This window comes from Myotis yumanensis, unplaced genomic scaffold (assembly GCF_028538775.1).
Source record: "Myotis yumanensis isolate MYYU_CA2020_CCGP unplaced genomic scaffold, mMyoYum1.0.hap1 SCAF_14, whole genome shotgun sequence".
Taxonomy (NCBI): domain Eukaryota; kingdom Metazoa; phylum Chordata; class Mammalia; order Chiroptera; family Vespertilionidae; genus Myotis; species Myotis yumanensis.
The window spans coordinates 8,254,114-8,273,676 of NW_027223765.1; the positions used below are offsets into that span (position 1 = coordinate 8,254,114).

General features: G+C 52.5%; 1 protein-coding gene across 1 annotated transcript in view; it reads right to left on the minus strand.

The window, feature by feature from the left end:
* Positions 1-19,563, minus strand: part of ITGA9 (integrin subunit alpha 9) — a 264,746-nt gene that overhangs the window by 187,447 nt on the left and 57,736 nt on the right. The window contains exons 12-15 of the mRNA XM_070391612.1: positions 17,774-17,864; positions 14,703-14,748; positions 9,913-10,067; positions 2,839-2,999 (exon numbers count right to left, since the gene is read on the minus strand). Of these exons, the coding sequence (XP_070247713.1) occupies positions 2,839-2,999; positions 9,913-10,067; positions 14,703-14,748; positions 17,774-17,864 (453 nt within the window). The remainder of the gene's footprint in view (positions 1-2,838; positions 3,000-9,912; positions 10,068-14,702; positions 14,749-17,773; positions 17,865-19,563) is intronic.

The window sequence follows — 19,563 nt, forward strand, 5'->3', positions numbered from 1 at the left end:
CACTATTTGGGATGTACTTATACTAAAAAAAATTATTTGTTGTTTATCTGAAACGCAGCTTTAACCAGAAACCCTATAGTCTTATTTGCTAAATCTGGCTGCCCTGGATGTCAGGGAGTGGCAGGAGGAAGGCCTCTGGCCGCCCTGCTCTTCCTCAGGGAACCCTGGGAGGCTGCCTCTGGCCCGCACCTCAGGGTCGCTGTTCCTGGAGGGCACTCTGCAGAGGCCTTGTAAGCTCTGTGCGGCCCTATCTCTCAGCCAAAGCAAGAAGCCCCAGAGCCCTGAAGGACAGCATGTGAGGGAAACCCGGCAGGAGGAAGTCCCTGGGAAGATGCCCCGCCTCCAGGAAGTACGGAGAGACCAAGCACAAGTACCTAAGACCAGGCCATGTTAGAATGTGAGCCTGTGCTGAGCAGCCTCGCACCCCCAAGCCAAAGTAAAGTAACACCTAGAGGGGTAGGTGGCTGGTTGGCTTAACAGGAGCATGAACTGTTTCATTTGTTTATTTTTATAAGAGAAAACTTATTTAGAAAGTCACGGAGGTAGGAGTGAGCGGGGGAAGAAATGGGCTCAGGAAGCAAGTTACTCTGGCAAAAGAAAGGGCCCTTAGAGTTTAGGAGAGAGAAGGGTATAGGTAACATGCCTTGGGGGAGGGGATGGATCCAGGGGGTAAAAGGCAAGGGTGTGCTCTGGGAGTGCCCAGTGCTGAGGAATGACCAGCCACTGACCCACAGGCAGAGGCAGAGAGCACAGGAGGCGGAAGGACCCCTGAGACCCAGACCATGTGGTAAGTGAAATGAATGTGGGCTTTGGAGTCTCACAGAGCCACTTGGTGTCCAATCAGATGAATACACTGACCGCTCTGTCTCAGTTTCAGCGTCTCTAAAATGGGCGCGTTTACTTACCTTGAAAGGTGGTTGCAAGAATGAAACATTACATGATGAGTACACTTAAAGGACCTTGCATGGAGCCTGAACGCAGCAGGTGCTAAGCATTATTATCATTTGATTGAGCTATATGTAATTGCCAATATTCTAACAGTCTTCTTGACTTACAAAAATGGCAACTTCATGTAGTGTAACCTAATATTATGAGCCAGTGGCTTTCTGACAACAGCAAAAATAGTCCACAGATGAAGGGTGAAGTGTCATTCTATTATTGCATTTGCCCAACCAAATGATAACGCTTACCTTCAGCTGCTGGGTCATCCATCCTGAGGGCTTTTAAGGGCGGGATGAACTGTTTTATAAATGGCTTTCACCCGGTCCTTAGGGCAGTGGGTCTGGGCAGGTCCCAGCACGAGTCCTGGCAGGAGACGTAACCCAGCCCCAATGAAAGGCCTCTCAGGGGCATGGACTCATGGGCTCTGGGCCCGGCCAAGTGCCAGGGATGGGTGCCCCATTTCTCTATATACAGCCCAGAAACATCTAGAAGCAGCTGTTATTCTCCCGCTCTGGCACTCAGGGCAATAATAGAATGACACTTCATCCCTAATCTGTGGACTATTTTTGCGATCGTCAGAAAGTCACTGGCTAATAATATTAGGTTAAACTACATGAAATTGCCATTTTTGTAAGTTAAGACTGTTAGAATATTGGCGATTACATATAGCCCAAACCAAATGATAAGGATGCTTACTTAGCATCTGCTGTGTTCAGGCTCAATGCAAGGTTCTGTAAGCATATTCATCACGTACTGCTTAATTCTTACAACCACCTTTCAAGGTAAGTATTACTGTGCCCATTTTATTTACTTATTTAAATATATTTTTATTGATATCAGAGAGGAAGGGAGAAGGAGAGAGAGAGAAACATCAATGATGAGAAATCATTGATCGGCTACCTCCTGCATGCCCCCCACTGGGGATTGAGCCCGCAACCCGGGGAATGTGCCTTTGACCGGAATGGAACCCAGGACCCTTTAGTCTGCAGGCTGATGCTCTATCCACTGAGCCAAACCAGCTAGGGCTACTGTGCCCATTTTAGAGTTGCAGAAACTGAGACACAGAGAAGTCAGCGTATTCATCTGACTGGACACCAACTGGGTCTGTGAGACTCCAAAGCCCACATTCATTTCACCTCCCATGTGGCCTGGGTCACAGGGGTCCTCCCACCTCCTGCGCTCTCTGCCTGTGGGTCAGTGGCTGGTCATTCCTCAGCACTAGGCACAACCAAGATTCCCACCCTGCCATCGCCTGCCTACGCAGGGCCCACTCTGTAGCTAATCAAAGGCTGGCCTCCTGAATTAGCAGCAAAGTGTATTTAACAAACAATTTCAAGAGGAGAAAAGCATTTGAGCATTTATTTAGAGCGAGAGGGGAAAGAAGCCAAAAGAATGCACTCCTAAAATAAACAGAAAGTAATCCGGGGAGAAAAACCTAGTCCAAGGGAGAAAAATCTAGTCCAACCAGTTTTAAAACGCCTCACCCATGACTCTGAGCTAACATGTAGTGGACCACTGAGTGGGCATCAGGTGCGGTGTGATCCAGCATCACTGCAGACCCAGAAGCATGTGCTTCTGTGACTCTCCTCTGAGAAAACTACTGAGCCTCCTCGAGGGGAGAGGAAGAGAAACCTCCCAAAAGAACAAGTCAAAGACAGAGAGGGTGACTGCTCTCCTGGCCCACCCACCAGAACGCCTCTCGGGGACCGAGACCAGCACGATAATATAAATAAAGGGCTGTCAGACTCAAACTTTAAAACAAGAAGAAAGGAATGTTCTCCTGCTCGTGAAGATGCTGGACGTCAGAGTACACGCAATGCACAACGAACGCAGCTCCCACAGCCCCACGCGCACATGTGCAGACCTCAAAGGCGGCGGATGCAAAGCAGGACTGACCTTCACGTGCGCCAGGTAGTGATGACACGTCTCCTGCATGTGCGCCAGATGCAGCTTCTCCGAGACCTGGCCCACGGTCTCTCCCAGCAGCACAAAGTAGACCCGGGGTAGCTGGCTCTTTTCCTTTTTCGCCACATCCGCCGTCAGAACGTAATTCAGGCCTGCCGAGACATAAGGTCGCAATGTCAGGGAGGACAGACACACAGGGTCCAGCCAGCTCCACTCCTCCTCACAGGATCACGAGGGCATCTCAGACACCTAACCCTCCACTGCCCAGGGGCCTGTTGCCTGGGCCTACACCTCCTCGGCGAGAAGCATACAGCCAGGTGCTGGCAGAATCCAGAGACGACCAGGGGCCCCGGCCTTCCTGCCGAGCCTCTGTGCATCACACTCCGTGGCTGCCCCCGATTTAAACCTCATGAACTATCAACTGAGCCACCAAGACCCACGTCAACAATCCGCTGAGCTCAACGCGATCCATGTCCTGCCAAGCAGACACCCTGTCGAACCCACAGAATAGCACTAAGGAGCTGCTCAAAAGATCAGGCTGCCTGTAGGAGTGACTTCTACAAAGCAATGGGACCTATGCCCAACGTGCTCCGTCATCACTCCGTCCACTGGGTTGTGCACCACTGGGTACAGTCCGTGTGCCAGGCGCTGTGCGGGTGCAGGGGACACATTGGTGAACCACACAGACCAATCCCCCTGTCCTCACAGAACTGACTCTCACGGAAACTCACACACAGTCTGAAGCCACATGCGATAATCACACACTGTAGAGTGCCTACCATTTTAACAAAACCATGACCACCGTGGGGCATGTATGAGGTGCCCTCCTGCAGAGCAAAACTCATCACTTACACCTCTGTGTGTAATGCCAGCTGGCAGAGCCTGCTATGACACAATCTGGGACTTTAAAAAAAAAAAAAAAGATCACAATAAAGAATGCACATTGGATGAACCCAAAAGGTTCGTTCTGCCTCTGTTATTTGAATCTGTTAGAAAATATAGGACAATGTGTTTTAGTAGGTAAATATGGCATTAGTATCAACAGGCCTATTTCCCTGCTCATCTGTACCAAAGAACCCCGTTTCAGGGGTCAGCCCCTTTGTACCACTTCATTTTTTAGCTGCTTTGTGGGAGATGACATTTGTAAAGTGAGAGAAAAGGAACTTTCTGTCCGTAAGCGACCAGATGAGACTGCTGAGCAATGGGAAGGCAGACAACCCAGCCCCTGCCCCGGCCCCACCCCCCAGCCTCTTGGAAGCTGGGCTCTGGCATCCTCACGCCCACGGGCACTGATGTTTGGGAGGCCAGGCACCCGGATGGCTCCAGCTTTGAATCCCATCACAGGGCTCAGCCACCAGGGAAGGCGTGGAGCAGGAGAGAGAAAGTGACCTGGGCTGGCACTCTGCAGCTGCCACCGGGCATGTTTGTGATGCATTTAATGGTTTCCCTGGGCCTCTGCCATCTCAGGCGTCCTGCCAGGCCAAGCTGGCGGATTCCTGGGCAGCAAGGGCCAGTCCGCCCCAACTTGTTTCTTGCAGCAAACAGCTGATGTCCACGGCAAGGCTGGTCACCAGGAGCAACCTGGGACCTAGATCATCCCGGAGACACTATTAAGAGGAAAAGAATGCCTGCGGGAAAGTACTTCAGCAGAGAACACCCAGGAGCCTGTGCAAGAGCGACACCCCGACTCCCTTGCCGACAACAGCGGAAAATGGGGTGCATGCGTAGAACGTCAAGCGTTCAGGGCAATCCTAGGGACCACCTAGTCCAAACCCTCATTTTTTAGATGAGGAGTTGAGGCCTCAAAAGCGAACAAGACTTGCTCCAGGCAGAGAGCCATGCACCTCAGGGCGGGATCTAGACCTCCCTAGTCTGCCATGCGGGCTACTCCTAACCGCACGGGTTCTTGGTGCATTTCTTATACGGCTGACAAAAAACACCCCTCGCATTTTTGAGTGCACAGCCAAACAAGCGCGAAGATCTAGAACTGAACTCCGGCCAATTTCCTTTTTACTGGTCACCACTGCTCTGAGCAACAGCCACACAGTAAGAAAGGACAAGTGTAAGTGAAGTGAGCGTCCTAGTTCTGTTTAGCAAGATCGGAGCTAGCGGTGGGTGTCGACGATGGAAGAGGAGCCGGAGGCCTTGGCAAACCACCACTGTGGTGATGGCAGCGGCCAACCGGGGCCTCTGGGCAGCCCCCTCCCTGGCCTTCCTCCCAGGTGACAGTGCTGTGGTGACCCTCCCTCGGGAAGGGTGACCAAGCAGAGAACACAGGTTTGACCCATCTTGCCGGCAGCGAGCTGGCTGAGCTCGGAGAAAACATGGGCGGAAATGAACGCAGGAAAACAGAGCGGATCCTAGCAGGGCCCCACCCACATCCTCTTGGCTTTTCCCGCTTCTCTGGCTCTCCAGCCTGCCTTGCCCCTGCCAGCACCTGCATCCCCTTTCCCAAGGGCTTTCTGGAGGCTCTGCCCAGGTGCAGGACAGGCCGAGGGCACCCCAGGACTCCAGTGCCCAGAGCAGCCCTCAGGACGGCATGACCCAGCTCCCTGGTCCCTTGGGAGGCGTTACTCTGAGGGGCGCTCCACCCTGCCTCCCAGGGTCCCCCGCAGAATTCACCTCCAGCCCACGGTGGTGACGTGCTCGGCCACACACCTTCTGTGTGGCAGCTGTGATGATGGCTTGTGTGTCCACTCGACTGGGCCACAGTACCCAGATACTTGGTCAAAGACCAATCGGGATGCCACCGCAAAGGTGTTTTGTTTTTTCAGATGAGATTAACATTTAAATCAGTACAAATCGAATAAAGCAGATTACCCTCCATAATGTGGGTGGGCCTCACCTAATCAGCTGAAGACCTAAAGCAAAAGAAGACTAAAGTTCCCCCGAAAAAGAAGGCACTCCGCTTCCAGAGCCACATATCCTCGTGTTCGGTTTCTCCAGAGAACCCTGACCGGCGCCGCCGCCTTCCCTTCCTGTCTCATTGTCCCCCTTTCCTACTGGTGCTTCCTGGGGTCACCCTCCTGCATCAGCGACGTGCCCCCGAGTCCCTGACTCCAGGCTCTGCTTCTGGGAAGATCCGAATTTAAACGGGGCAAATCAGGAAAAGGGAATGAGCTCAGCTTTCAACATGTGCCAAGCACTGTGCTGGGCACTTGACAAAGACCAACTGTAGTCCGCAGAACCCCATCTCACTGCAGAATCGCGGACGCCATCCATCCCTCTTGCGACTCAAGGGACGGGAGAAGCAGCTTGGAGACTGAGTCGAGGACACAGCAGCACCTGCTCGAGGCAGCACGTGGGCATGGCGGCACGTTCACCGGCCAGACTCTTCTCAAATGCTACAGCTTACAGTCGCAGACAGACCCAATCCTCCAATTCCCCGAGCGCGAGCATTCTGGAAGCTTTTCATCTTTAAGGATCGCCTACTTAGTGCTTCTCCTCGATTTAAAATTTACTTTGACGTTTTAAATTACACAAACAGAAGTTCCCTCTGTATCAAACTCTCTCTCCTAGAAGGAAGCAGCCCCCCAGAAGACGTAACGATGGAAACCCAGCCTGAGCGAGGAGGTCTCGGAGCAGCCAGGGTGGCAGGAAGAAGTGCAGCCCATGCGGAAGCCCTGAGCGTGGCTGGTAGTTTTCAACGGCACCCACCCCACGTGTGTCTGAAAGGGAGCCCCTAAGAAGGGGAGGAGACGTTGGGGAAGCAGCCAATCAGCCCGCTCGGTGAGGGCGCTGGGCCATGGGGGAGGGTGCCCCGCTACAGACAGCCCAGCCAGCCGCCCCCGGGAGGGTGCTGGTTCTGATTAGGACCCTCCCCAACAGCACCTCTCACGTCTGCAGGTTTGCCTCCTGGCAGCTTGTGTCCATGCCATGTCCAATGATGTCATGTTGATGGAAAAGCTGATCAGCCCCAAGTACCGCTTCCAGCCGCCTCCTGCCCCTGCCCCCAGCTGGCTCCCCAGGGCCCCCCTGGGCCAGGAGGGGGCCAGCTGTCTCGCATCAGCCCTGGCTCTGGTCTCTCCCAGCAAGTTGACTCCTTCCCTTGTTCCGTCAAAACGTGATTTCAGCGGTGAAATTCAACCCATGCATTCTCCTTCCAGTTACTCTGAGGTCCCTTTAGAGCAAGCATGTCAAACTCAAAGGCTAACACAGGCCCAATAAACGAGGCATGCGGCCCGCGGGCCTAGAGTTTGACATGCTTGCCTTAGAGCAGTGATGGTGAAACTTTTGAGTTCGGCGTGTCAGCATTTTGAAAAACCCTAACTTAATTCTGGTGCCGTGTCACATATAGAAATTTTTTGATATTTGCAACCATAGTAAAACAAAGACTTACATTTTTGATATTTATTTTATATATTTAAATGCCATTTAACAAAGAAAAATCAACCAAAAAAATGAGTTCACGTGTCACCTCTGACATGCGTGTCAGGTTCACCATCACTGCCTTAGGGTCTCCTAGGAGAGGAAGGGCAAGGATTTCCGCTTCCACAGAATGAGTGGTGATTGTCACACCAGGTTGTCCCATTCCTCATCTCACACGGATTTGCCTCATTAGCCCATCCCTGTGCTCCTGGAGAAACTGGAAGGAGCTAAGACAAATGCACCCCAAAAGCCAGAGGAAGGGTGAGGGGTCAAGTCTCCCGGTTTCAACCCTATTTTTCTGCATTGGCTTGAGTGACCTTGGGGCCCAGCTGCTGGTCTGGAGGGAGGGCAGGCACCCCTGAGTGCTCCTGGCTTTGCCAGGCTGACTGAGAGCCATGGAAGCACAGGTCGCAGAATCAGAGCACAAAACACAACCACTTAGGGCTCATCCTGCCCTGGTTTTGCTCTAAGGACTCAGGTCAGAGGCCAGAATGGCTGGCTCCTTCTGGGCCTCCAGAGACTGACAGGCAGGTGGAGGCTGCAGCGAGGCCAGCAGGGGTCAGGGACAGAGTCCTCGGGGGCAACGCATTCACCACCTTACTGATGGCATCCGGGAGGCCCCGAGGAGCCATGGCCACTCCCCAAGCCAAGAACGAAGTGACTCATGAGACTTGGGGTGGGCAGACCTCTTGCTCGATGCAATACATCATAAACCCGTTCTTGAGGCTGTTGGAGTTCAGCGCTGTGTCTGCACCCCAACACTGAGCCAAGGAGCTGCCACTAAAGGGGCTCAGACACACCCAGAGGCAGCAGCATCGGCTGTTTCTGTCTGGATCATCTGCCTCTCCCCACCCTCCATCGCAAGCTCCATGAGGAAAGGACTTTGCCTGGCCTCTTCCCCGCTCTGCGCCCAGGACCAAGCATTTTTCAGAGCTTAATAAGGATCTGCTGGTTGACCCAGCAGGCGCTTCAGTAACTCCCTGGGACTGGACACCCACTGGGCTGGTTTTGGAAGCTGTCGTCTCTCAGCTCCAAACCTGTCCTTCTCACTCTGCGGTGCTGGGATGGAGCTCGGCAAACCCATTTCCTCTTTGCCAGTCGCCCTCGGTGTGGCTCTGCCAAGATGGAGAGCTGGGGGGCAAGGGCTGCAAGGCTGGAGGAGGGAGAAGGGGCTCGCTCGGTCCTGCCTGCTTTCCATCCCCACCAGCTTAAGCCCGCATCCGTTTTTCACAGCAGCTGGCTCCAACAGCGGTTTATTCAAGTTTCAGTTTCTCCCCCACAGCCAGCCTCCCTGCACCCACTCAGAAACGCCAGCAGCGCCAGCTAGCAGCCCCTCCTCCGAGCTTTAGGTCCTAGCTTTGCAGGGGCTCTTCTCCCAGCTTCTAGGTCCCCGAGAGAGTGGTCCCCCCAAGTGTAACCTTTTCCCTGGGTTCCCCTAGGTGACCAGAGGTGCTCAAAGCTAAGCCACCTGGAGGCTTGCTGGGCCCCACCCTTAGAGGGTCTCATTCAGTTACAATTTGCATTTCTAATAGGATCCCAGGTGCTGCTGCTGCACCTGGTCTGGGGACACCATCTGGTGCAGACCTAGCAGGGTGGCTACTTCCTGCAGTTACTGCCCGGGTCCTCTGTGACCTGCTGGACCGACCCCCAACGTTACACTCCCTTCGTGAGAATAACTGCTGTGGTTTCTGTCTTCCTGACTGGACCCTCCCCTGCGGAGCCACGGCAGACTCACCCCTACAGCGACCCTCTCGAGTCCCCACAGTATGGCCAGAAGCCACAGCAGCCCCCAGGACGTGACTAACCAGCTGGCCCTGAACACTCCTGTGGCCACTGGGAGCCGTGGTTTTCCATTGCTAAAGCGGAAAGGGAAGAGGCGAGTGGAGTCCCTTCCCTGCGGTCCCCTCCCTGTGCATATGCGTGAGCCCCACCAGAGACAAGGCAATAACACCAACTGCTATGGCTCCCAAACCATCCCCCAGGGGGTGCTGCGGCCGAAGGTGGCGACAGGTTGGTACCACTGAAGACCGCTGTCCCGGAGGTCTTGCTCCCCACGGGTGCCTCTTTATCACACAACCCAGGCTGCACTGACCACAAGCAGCCCTTCACTGACACTCCCAGCCCTGGATATGCGGACTTCTGTGCTAGGCCTTCGTGGCCAAAACTACCACCACCACCACCACCACCACCACCACCACCACGGCTCCTCCACAGCAACCAGCGACGAGAATGGGGAAGGTTCATCATCAGAGGCCTGGGCGTGGCACTGAGCCGGCCTGCAGCACTGTCTGCTGGGCTAGGAGGAGGGTGGAGGATGCTCGGCGCCTGGACATCCCCCCTCCCCGCCTCCATCTGAAAACCGACCTTCCCGATGGTGCAGAGCCAGGGGGACTGCCTTCTATGCCCAACTCCAGAACCCCCACCCGAAGCTGGACTCACACAGTCACCTGACACGCCTCCTTCCACCTCCATCTGACACCCCCTCCATTTCCACAATGGCTGCCCATCACCCTTCTCAACCTTTCCGTAATGCCACTGCCCGCGCCTTTCAGGGCAGATTTCTGCATGTCTCCCTCTACCAGGAAGATGGAGCTACAGTTCATTTTCCTGAACATCTGTGGCCTGCTGCCTGCAAAACTAGGCGGGAGGCACAGCCAGCGGGAACTCGGAAACATCCCTGACTCGGTGGCTCATTACCGATTTCTCCGGGCACGTGCCTGCCGCGGAAGCGAAAGCAGGCAGTGACATTCAGGCAGTTCACGGGCTGCTGTCCGTCGCGACACTGGGGCGCCGTGATGTTGATGGAGACGGGGAGGAAGATGGAGACGTCCACCGTGATGACCGGTCTTGCCCTGCGGGTCAAGAGAGGAAGGTGACTCAGTCGCGGGGACAAGCAGCTGCCAGAGCCAGACAAGAACGAAACAGACGGGACAAATCCCAGGCCTTCAGCCCAGCACTTCACGTGTGGAGTCGCCCAAGAGACAAGGGCCCGGATGCGCTGCCGGTACTTTTCTCTGGTTCTTCAGCTTACTTCCTAATAAATGAAGAACGGTTAGCTTCCCAACAACAAAGGCAGGTTGGTTGTGAACAAAACACATCTGGATGAAGCCATAAACGGGCCCCCGGATGTCAAAATGCCACCAATGAGGTTCCGAGTTCCATTTCATTAGGAAGAAATGAGTATATCTGAGGAGTTGGACAGCCGATGGCACAACTCGAGAAACAGATGCACAATCGGGACCCCCCGGAGCCTTCACCGCCATTAGAAGCATGAATTGCAAAGTTCCAGGCCCAACTGGTGGGCCAGACCTCCCCCTTCAGTGACTCCCATCAATCCACTAAGTATTTTTTCCGAAAGACCTTGACTAAAGGCGCCCCAGCTGCCAACAGCAAAGCACTTTGGAGCTGATGGAACCAACCCGCCTGGCCTCAGTCAAATCCCATAAACATCCCCTCTCTTCACATGGACTCGGCCCGCCCCCCAGTGCTTGATGGATGGGCACCCCTGTTGTGACTCCCCGGAGCGGATCAGCCCATTGTGCTCTCCCGGCAAACATCTGCTCAGGGGCCGTTCACCTAAGCTGTGGCCTGACCTTCTCCTCCCACCAGGCCTCACAAAGAGACCTCTTCACCTCCACGGGGCCCTGGCCTTCGTGCCCTGGGCTGACATAACAAGATTAAGGGGCATTCGCGGCTCGAGAACAATGACCTTCCTTGTGCACGGTGACCCCTCCAAGAGTGCCCAGGGGGACAAGACAGATGGGAACAAGGACCAACACCAGCTCTGAGGGAAGGAAGCCTGAAAGGAAACTCGGAGAAAGAAGGGAGCCAGGGGACACGCGGTACAGATGGGGCCAGGGGATTTCACTGCGGCCACCGCTGCCAGGAGACGGGGGCCGAGAGCAACAGTGTGACAAGGACAAGGGAACTGTGGGGCTCCCGGGGCAAACCCAGCTGCAGGACTAACGGAAGGCAGGCAATCGCACTGCCTGAGAGAAACCCAGTATCCTGGCCTTCCAGTGTTCTTCTGGGCTCGTCCTTAAAAGATGCTACAAACAGCTTCTCCTGGTCACGGTGTCTGTACCGATGCCCATGGTCACTCGCTACAGCCCCCTTGGCCCTTCACGACCAGCTCGGGGGTTCCCCTCCCTTCCTTAGCAACCCTGGCAGTCGATGCCCACCCCTGCTGTGGTCTCTGTGTTCACGTACTAATGAAGGTCGCTGTCTATTTCCAAACCTGCCCCACCAGCTGCAGGCCCCCCAGTGGCTGGGATCCTGGCGAATTCACTCCGATGGTCTCAGGACAGTAACCGTCCAAAAGCCCTTGATAAAAGGCTGCAAACTGTACTCCATTATTTCAAAAGGGATTAAAAGCCCAGGAAAAGAACAGGAAAGCCCAAAGTTTCACAAAACAGACAGAGGTCCCCAGGAGAGCAGGTCTCACCCTGGGGAAGCCCTTCCCTGCCCAGCTGCGAACTTGGTGCTCTGGGTCCCAAGCCTGACTCTGCCTGTATGTGAGACTGATGACCTCTCTTTCAGATTCTCATCTGTTCGGCAAGGTAGTAGTACTGACCCGTGGGGTTCTTGTGAGAACTCCGTGAATTAGTGCCTGTGAAATGCTTAGAACGGGGCCTAATCTCATCGTCTATGTCCTAGTCATCAGAGAAAAGAAAAGCCAGCGCCCTGCCAGCGTGGCTCAGTGGTTGAGTGTCGACCTATGAACCAGGAGGTCACAGTGTGATTCCCAGTCAGGGCACATGCCCAGATTGTGAGCTGGATCCCCAATGTGGGGCGTGCACGAGGCAGCTGAACAATGATTCTCTCTCATCCCTGATATTGCGCTCGCTCTCTCTCTCTCTCTCTCTCTCTCTCTCTCCTTTCTTCTCTGAAATCAATAAAAATATATTTTTTAAAAAAGAAAGAAAGAGATAATCTGCTGCTGACTTCCTTTCTGCCAACTGAGCTAAACAAATGTGAGCGCTGCAAGGAATCGGAAATAGAGGAAGCAATCATTTGATAGCCTTATTGTGCAACATACCTCAAATCACTCTACAGTTAGACTTCCACAACCCAGGGCTCATGGAACATCACAGAAAATACCCCAAGAAACAGAAAGATACTGGTTGCTGAAGGTAAATTTGCAATGAAAATTATAAACTACATGAAGGAACACCATGGAGGAGTGGGTACATTTAACAGATGTGAGAACTGGCATCCAAAGAATAACAGAAGCAGTTTAAAGAACAATAGTATGTTTGCTTAACGTTATTAAGAAATTAAAGAGATAGATCATAAGGAAAGATTAACCGACAGGATGGAAAGAACGAAAAGATAACGTGTATCTGAGCTCCAGAGGAAGGACTAAAGAGAATGGGAGAAGCGATCATTGAAAAAATAATGGGTTCACATTTTCTGAAATAAATGAAAGGTACACATCTTCTGATTTTTAGTAAAGTCTGAAAAAAAAAAAGGAAAGAAAGAAAGAAAAGAAAAGCCAGCCCCTCCCATCATCCCAGGGGCCACCTGGGACATCTGGTTCCTCCCCTCACGGCAGAGCTTTGCAGAAGGCGAGGTGAACAGGAAACAGAAGTCAGCGGGCCAGACAAAATGGTGAAAGTTGTTCAAACAGAATCCTTTGAAATGACCCGCGAGGACCTTCCCGGGCACATCTCCCTCCAACATCAGTTCCCTCCAACCTTTGTGTTCCAGCTCCAAGTATTGTTTTTGGACCAGGCAGAGCCCAGAAATCTTTCATGGGCCTCTCTGATCACTTCCTCTGCCTCAATGGCATCACACCAGCCGCCTATCGTCCCGCCACAGGACCTGGCCTCCCCAGCTAATCGGAGAGAACAAACTTCCTGAGGGCAGAGCTGGCCCTGCCCGCACTCCTGTGGGCGGGAGGCTGGGCTGCCCGGGGCCAGCCTCGGAGATGAAAGCAGAGGGGCACCTCAGGACAGCCATGCACATGTTCCCGAGATTTTATTTTGGGGGAAGCTGGTGGCTGGAATTCTTCCCGATGGCTGGCAGTTGTAGCTCACGTCCAGGTGAGGAAGGAAGCCAGGCAGGGTGCCCTGGGCTTGCTCGGGGTCAGTGCTGCGGGAGGGGCAGGGATGGGTGGACAGAAAGAACCTGAATGGCTGGGGAAGACGCCAGCCTGCCAAACCTGCCCCAAAGCCATCCATCTCTACATAGGAGACAGGGGACCTAGAAGCAGACTCAGAGGGAGGCAGATGTAACCTAATTCGTGTCAGAATTGCTCGAATTTATTGAGCACTGAGATTAGGCCCCGTTCTAAGCGTTTCACAGGCACTAATTCTCGGAGTTCTCATGAGAACCACATGGGTCGGTACTCCTACCTTGCTGAACAGATGAGAATCTGAAAGAGAGGTCAGCAGACTCACATACAGGCAGAGTCTGGCTTGGGACCCAGAGCACCAGGCCCCCGGGTTCACACTCTCAGCCTCAGGGGGATTCTGCCTCTTCAAAGAATTTGGGGTTCCCCGGGCGTTAGCTGTACCCTCAGAAGCTGAAGGCACTGCTGCATGAGAGGGACCTGGGGTGAGGAACCACATGGCCCCTGGGACCCCTTCCAGCTCTGAGATCCTACTTGCCTATTTTAGAACGTTCTGCCATCGGGTTATTAACAAAACCTACGAGTTGGCTCCCACTCCAAAGTGTAATTCTGCCTGCTCTGACTCATGCAGACAGAAATGCTTGGAGATGGTTCACGGGTGGGATGGCGGCCCACGGGCCTCTGGAGGGGAGATGCAGGCTGCCTGGGCGCCAGCGCACGTCCCTCAGCTCCACTGCTACCAGGGAATGATGCGCTGTCCCTTGGGCAGAAGGCTCCTGGTCCCTGGGGGTGGGGAATGATGAGGTGAGGAAGGGAGGATGCAGGGTGTGAGGTGAAGACATGGGACAGGACAGCGCTTCCCGGGCCCCTGAGTGTCATGGCACCCACAGGAACGAGCGTATGAGCACAGCATCTGATCGAAAGGGGAAAAGGGTCGTTCATGGCTAAACGCAAAACCCCTATGGCCCAGGATGCCGCAGACTCTGCCTAGGAGCTCCAAGGATGCTCTCTCTCATACCTGTGAGCCACTGCAGGCCCACCAGCTAGAAACCCTGCGACAGAGAATAACAGAAAAGGTAGCATTGGCCCTGGCCGGCGCGCTCAGTTGGTTAGAGCATCCTCCCAATACACCAAGGTTGCAGGTTCGATCCCCGGTCAGGGCTCATACAAGAATCAACCCATGAAGGCAAAAATAAGTGGAACGACAAACTATGCTTCTCTCACTCTCAAATCAATAAACTAAAATATTTTTTAAAAGAAAGGGAGCATTCCCACGGACTAAGCACCTCAGCCGACAAGGAGCAGGACAGAGGGAATTGCTGGCTAATGGTGAATGACTCCCCCAGGTCCCCCCCCCCAATCCCTCCCCTCACCCACAAAGAATGTAATCCAAGAAGCAAGAGGAACATCTCACCTTAGAAGAACCACGCTGTCAGACATGAAGGCTCCAATAGTTACATCTGAAAGCCAAAAACATGCAGATTTAGAAACTTGTTGAGGCCTATCCCCTCTATCCCAAGGCTCTCCACAGCAATGGGGCCTGGCCTTGAGGTCGGGCCGCTGATGGCCAGCCTCTGGGCTCCAGAATGGTCCTGTCAGAGCCACACAGGCCCGTACGGCAGCCAATCACCAGGTGTGGCCGTTGAGCCCTTGGAATGTGGCTGGTTCGCACCAAGATGTGTTGTGAGTGTAAAATCCAGACCGATTTCAAAGACCTCGTTCAAAAGAACAGCCACCTCCTTAATTTCCATATCGACTATATATTAAAATGATAATACACTGGATATACTGGGCCAAATAAAATGTTACTGAAATGAAATTAATTTCACCTGTTCTTTTATGTGGCTACTAGAATATTCTAAACTACATATGTGGGTCACATTATATTTCTTTTGGGCATCCATGAATGAAAGAGAGGTCTACCTGGAATTACATGATCTTGGAGAAAGCCCCGAGTTCTGCGGAACATGTGACTCATTTCCACCGCCCCCCTCACTCTCTGCCACCTCAGAATCGCTCAGCATCCTTGTCTGAACAACGGAGAGAATTACCCTACGTCTTCTTCAAAAGCCGGTAACATTTTCAGAAAATATGCATTCAATATTTGTCAAACATAATATTAAATGTGTTCGATGTACTATTTATGAAGTACTTAAATATGTATCAAATATAATATAAGAAATTAGATATTTAATTCAGAAAATACTTGGTAAACTACACACCAAAACACAAGTGTTAGCTGGCAGTGTTTATTCTAAATAACTTTAATTTAGGAAGCATTCACTCGCCCAACAGCTCTCTGCCTTTCTTTCCGTCTCATATAAGCCCTCAGCCCTGGGGTTCCCATTACTCCTCGCAGAACCCAGCATCTGAGTCCAAGAGCCTGAAGCCCTACGTCTATCCAACACCCTCACTGGGGGAAAAACAAAGAGCAAATCCACGAACTGTGTTGCTGCTGAAATGTTTGCGGTTGGGTACGCTTGCTCGTTTTGTTATTTTCCAACCGTCTTTTCAAATTGATTGAATATCTGAAAATCAAAGAACCCGATCAACTGGCCGTTTCGTTTATGAAAAATGCAAGCTAGAGTCAGATTCCTCGTGAAGTATTAACACACCTGCTCAGCACGCATTTATAGAGAAGCAGGCTAGGTCCTCGCCCACCACAGTGTGGTCCCTGCCAGTCCCTTCAGTCCTCTGAGGCTCAGTATCCTTGACTGTAAAGTGGGAGGGGGGAGGGAGGGGAGGACATCCCCATCTCCACCTACCTACGGGGGTTATTAAAAGATGCCCATTGCATGTGGAAGCATTTTGCATATATTAAAGTGCTAAACCGTTGCAAGGCATTATTTAGGAACGGCCACAAATTGCCAGGGACAAGAACTGCTCTCTCAAACTGAAAAAGGCCCATGAGGATCTACAGGGACAGCAACGTCCACACTGACCCTCTCCTATCCCCACTCCTCCTGGCTCTGTACCGTTGCGAGGGATGCTCACAACCCTGGAAGAAACTACAGAACTCGGTGCCCTCCTACAGGATTTCATGACTTCTCCCAGGTCCTCCTGAAGCACTCTCGTGGAAAGAAACATCTTCTCTAGATAGATAGCAGGATGACCTACAGTTTCAGGAAATTTTTTTCTGAATTCCACGATGATTTTGGATTTTTAAAATTCTGATCTCTGTTTCCTTACCTCATCCCACTCCATCCCTTCAAACACCTGAATCAGGTATCACTTGGGACTGGGGTTTGAAAATCCTACATTTTTATTCAATTTGCTTCAACCACCACAAGGCATTGACTCTGAAGACCAGCCAGCCAGCCAGCCAGCCAGCCTGAACGGGGAAGGTCTGCTTTGTTCGCCAACGGTTTTCTTTTTTGCTCAAAATCTTTCAATAATTTTCATGCGGGGGGGGGGGGGGGGATGGTACTCAGTCCCTTTTCCCCTCTCGAGAGTAAGAAAATTCTGACTAGGATTAAATAATATCAAGGAAGCCCTGAACGGTGTGTCTCAGTGCTTGAGTGTCATCCCGTGTACCAAAAGGTCACTTGTTCGACTCCCGGTCAGGGCACCTACCCAGGTTGCGGATCTGATCCCAGGTCGGGGTGAGAGCAGGAGGCAACCGATCAATGTTTCTCTCTGACACCAATGTTTCTCCCTCTCCTCTCTCTCACCCTTCATCTCTCCCTAAAATCAATAAAAAACATATTTTAAAAAATAATATCAAGGAAAACATAAGGTTTCACTATTTATAATTTTTAATGTAGATGTGCGTGTTTTTTTTCTTCATGAGAAAGACTGGCAGCCACAGAATTCACTGTAAAATCCACCCACCTGCTGCTTCCACTCTTCAGAGTAGGTCATTTAAAAAAACCCAAAAAATGCCCTGTGGACGTGGCTCAGTGGCTGAGCATTGACCTACGAACCAGGGGGTCATGGTTCAATTCCGAGTCAGGGTACATGCCCACGTTGTGGTCTCGACCACTCGGGGTCGTGCAAGAGGCAGCCATTCAATGATTCTCATCATTGATGTTTCTCTCTCTCCCTCTGCCTTCCTCTCTGAAATCAATAAAAAACATATTAAAAAAAAATAAAAAACCCCAAAAGAGACTTCCACATTTTCACCTTAAAATCAAACACCAGGCCAAACACCCCCTGCTAAGGGTGTGAATTTTCCTAATCCTAAAGAGACGTAACCACGCTACCTCGTGCATTTTTCCTTCGTGTATCTCAGTGGTTCTCAACCTTCCTAATGCCGCGACCCTTTAATACAGTTCCTCATGTTGTGGTGACCCCCAATTTCATTGCTACAAATTGAACATAATTAAAGCATAGTGATTAATCACAAAAGCAATGTGTGATTATATATGTGTTTTCCAATGGTCTTAGGCGACCCCTGTGAAAGGGTCGTTCGACCCCCAAAGGGGTCGCGACCCACAGGTTGAGAACCACTGGTGTACCTCATCTGCCTTAAGGGAAATGGCTTACCGGGATAGCCGTTCCCATCCATGTCGATGCCTCCTGACATGGACTGCCCGAACATCCGCAGGACTGGGCTGATCTTCCGCCCGGACAGTTTCTGAAACAGACAACAGGGACACTGAGTCGCCGGAAAGGAACACCGTCCCGGATAAGGCCCGTGACTGTTTTAGCCCAGCTTCCGAGGACACCTGGTCTTGACTTTGTTGAAAGAAAAGCTTTAAAAAAAGGAGTCCTGATTTGATCAGGGAGTCTTTGGCAGGCAGCTAAAGACCACACACTCCTTTACTATTCCTTGCCTTCGCCAGATGCCATGATTTACATTTGTTTCTAAGTTAGGGGCTAACGAAAGAGCTACCCAGCCCAGTGTGTTGATGTTTTGACATGTTCAGTGAAGTGTGAAGTGGATAATGTGCGGCTGCCCTTTCTAATGAAGGTTCTGTGTCGTGTTTACACGGGGAGAGCTGGCTGAAATTCTAAGAACATACTTTCCCTTATATCACCCTTCCCAAACATGTAACTAACCATGTTACACTTCTCCCCTAAGCGGTACACGTTGGAGTCTTTCCCTAGGCGGACAGGCAATGCGCATGTCTAGATGGACCAGCCGGCCACGGGCGACCACCTCTCCATGCAGCCAACCAGAAGATCTGCAGGCTCCTGAGCTTCCCTGACAGGGTGAAGCAGCTTTACCTCGGAAATCTAGAACTCCAAGGCCCTGGACCTCCCATGCACTGTAGGAAACCCCCCAAATTCGCTGGAGCCTCCTCCCTGGAGGGCAGCTCTCAACCAACCATTCAGAGTTCATGGCCCGACCAACGCCAGGCACTCAGCATCTGTGCTCTTGATTCATCATTCATCACCGTATGTTCACACGGTGGATCAAGATGATCTGCTTATAAGCAACCTTCGTCATACATCGACCTTTGTGGGGCTGAGCTTCCTGAATCAGAAGAGTCCTATCTTCTGGCATCTGACCTGTCCCGCCTTCTCTTTGTCTATACGGTCTCCTTGCGGAGGCTCAGTCCGTGATACCCTCATGGTAGGTGACAAGAGAAATGCTTTGTTTTCATGCCACGCAGCAAAATCCTCGTCAGAACCAGGCACACAGATGCCCAGGGGCTCCCTGTGGGCTTTCTCCCCTCACCCTTTTCCTTACTGGGCCAACCTCCAGAGAAGTCACGAGGCTGGGGGAGGGAATTTTCCATAGGATCTACAGATGGACACTAGGCCAAGGCCATTCCCTGCTACAAATAGCCCTCCACTCGCCATCTCCAGTGAGGCCATCCAGCAGGAGATGAGCGAGCATCAGCGTACAAGTCAGAACCCTGAAGACATGTGTCTCGCTCCCAGGCACAGTCCGCATCCCACATGGCCCTGGGTAAACAAATGTGGATGGGCGCCACATCTTGAAGCCGACCACCTCGCTCTGAGGTCCACCAACGCCGGCGGCAGCCTGCCCTCCCTTTGCCTGTCTGAGGTCTGCTCGGCCGGCCGGGGCGCGGGGGAAGAGCGGAGGGGTGGTCCGCTCGGGGGTGGCGATGCAGGCTGACGTTCTCCCGCAGACATCTGCAGGCCATTAGGCCAGAAAGCCAGGAAGACACGTCTGCTCGGTGCTAATAACTCTAAATGAAAACCAGGAGCCCCACCAGGTTTGTAGACAGTGTCCTCCGGGCAGGAGAGAGGGGAGAGATCGCAGGGGCCGCCCTAACGTGCCCAGGGGGCTGTGGAACCCAGAGAGGCACGCAAGGATCTTAAAATCAACCCTTTTCACGGGGCCCCCGGAGAAAGAGGAACGA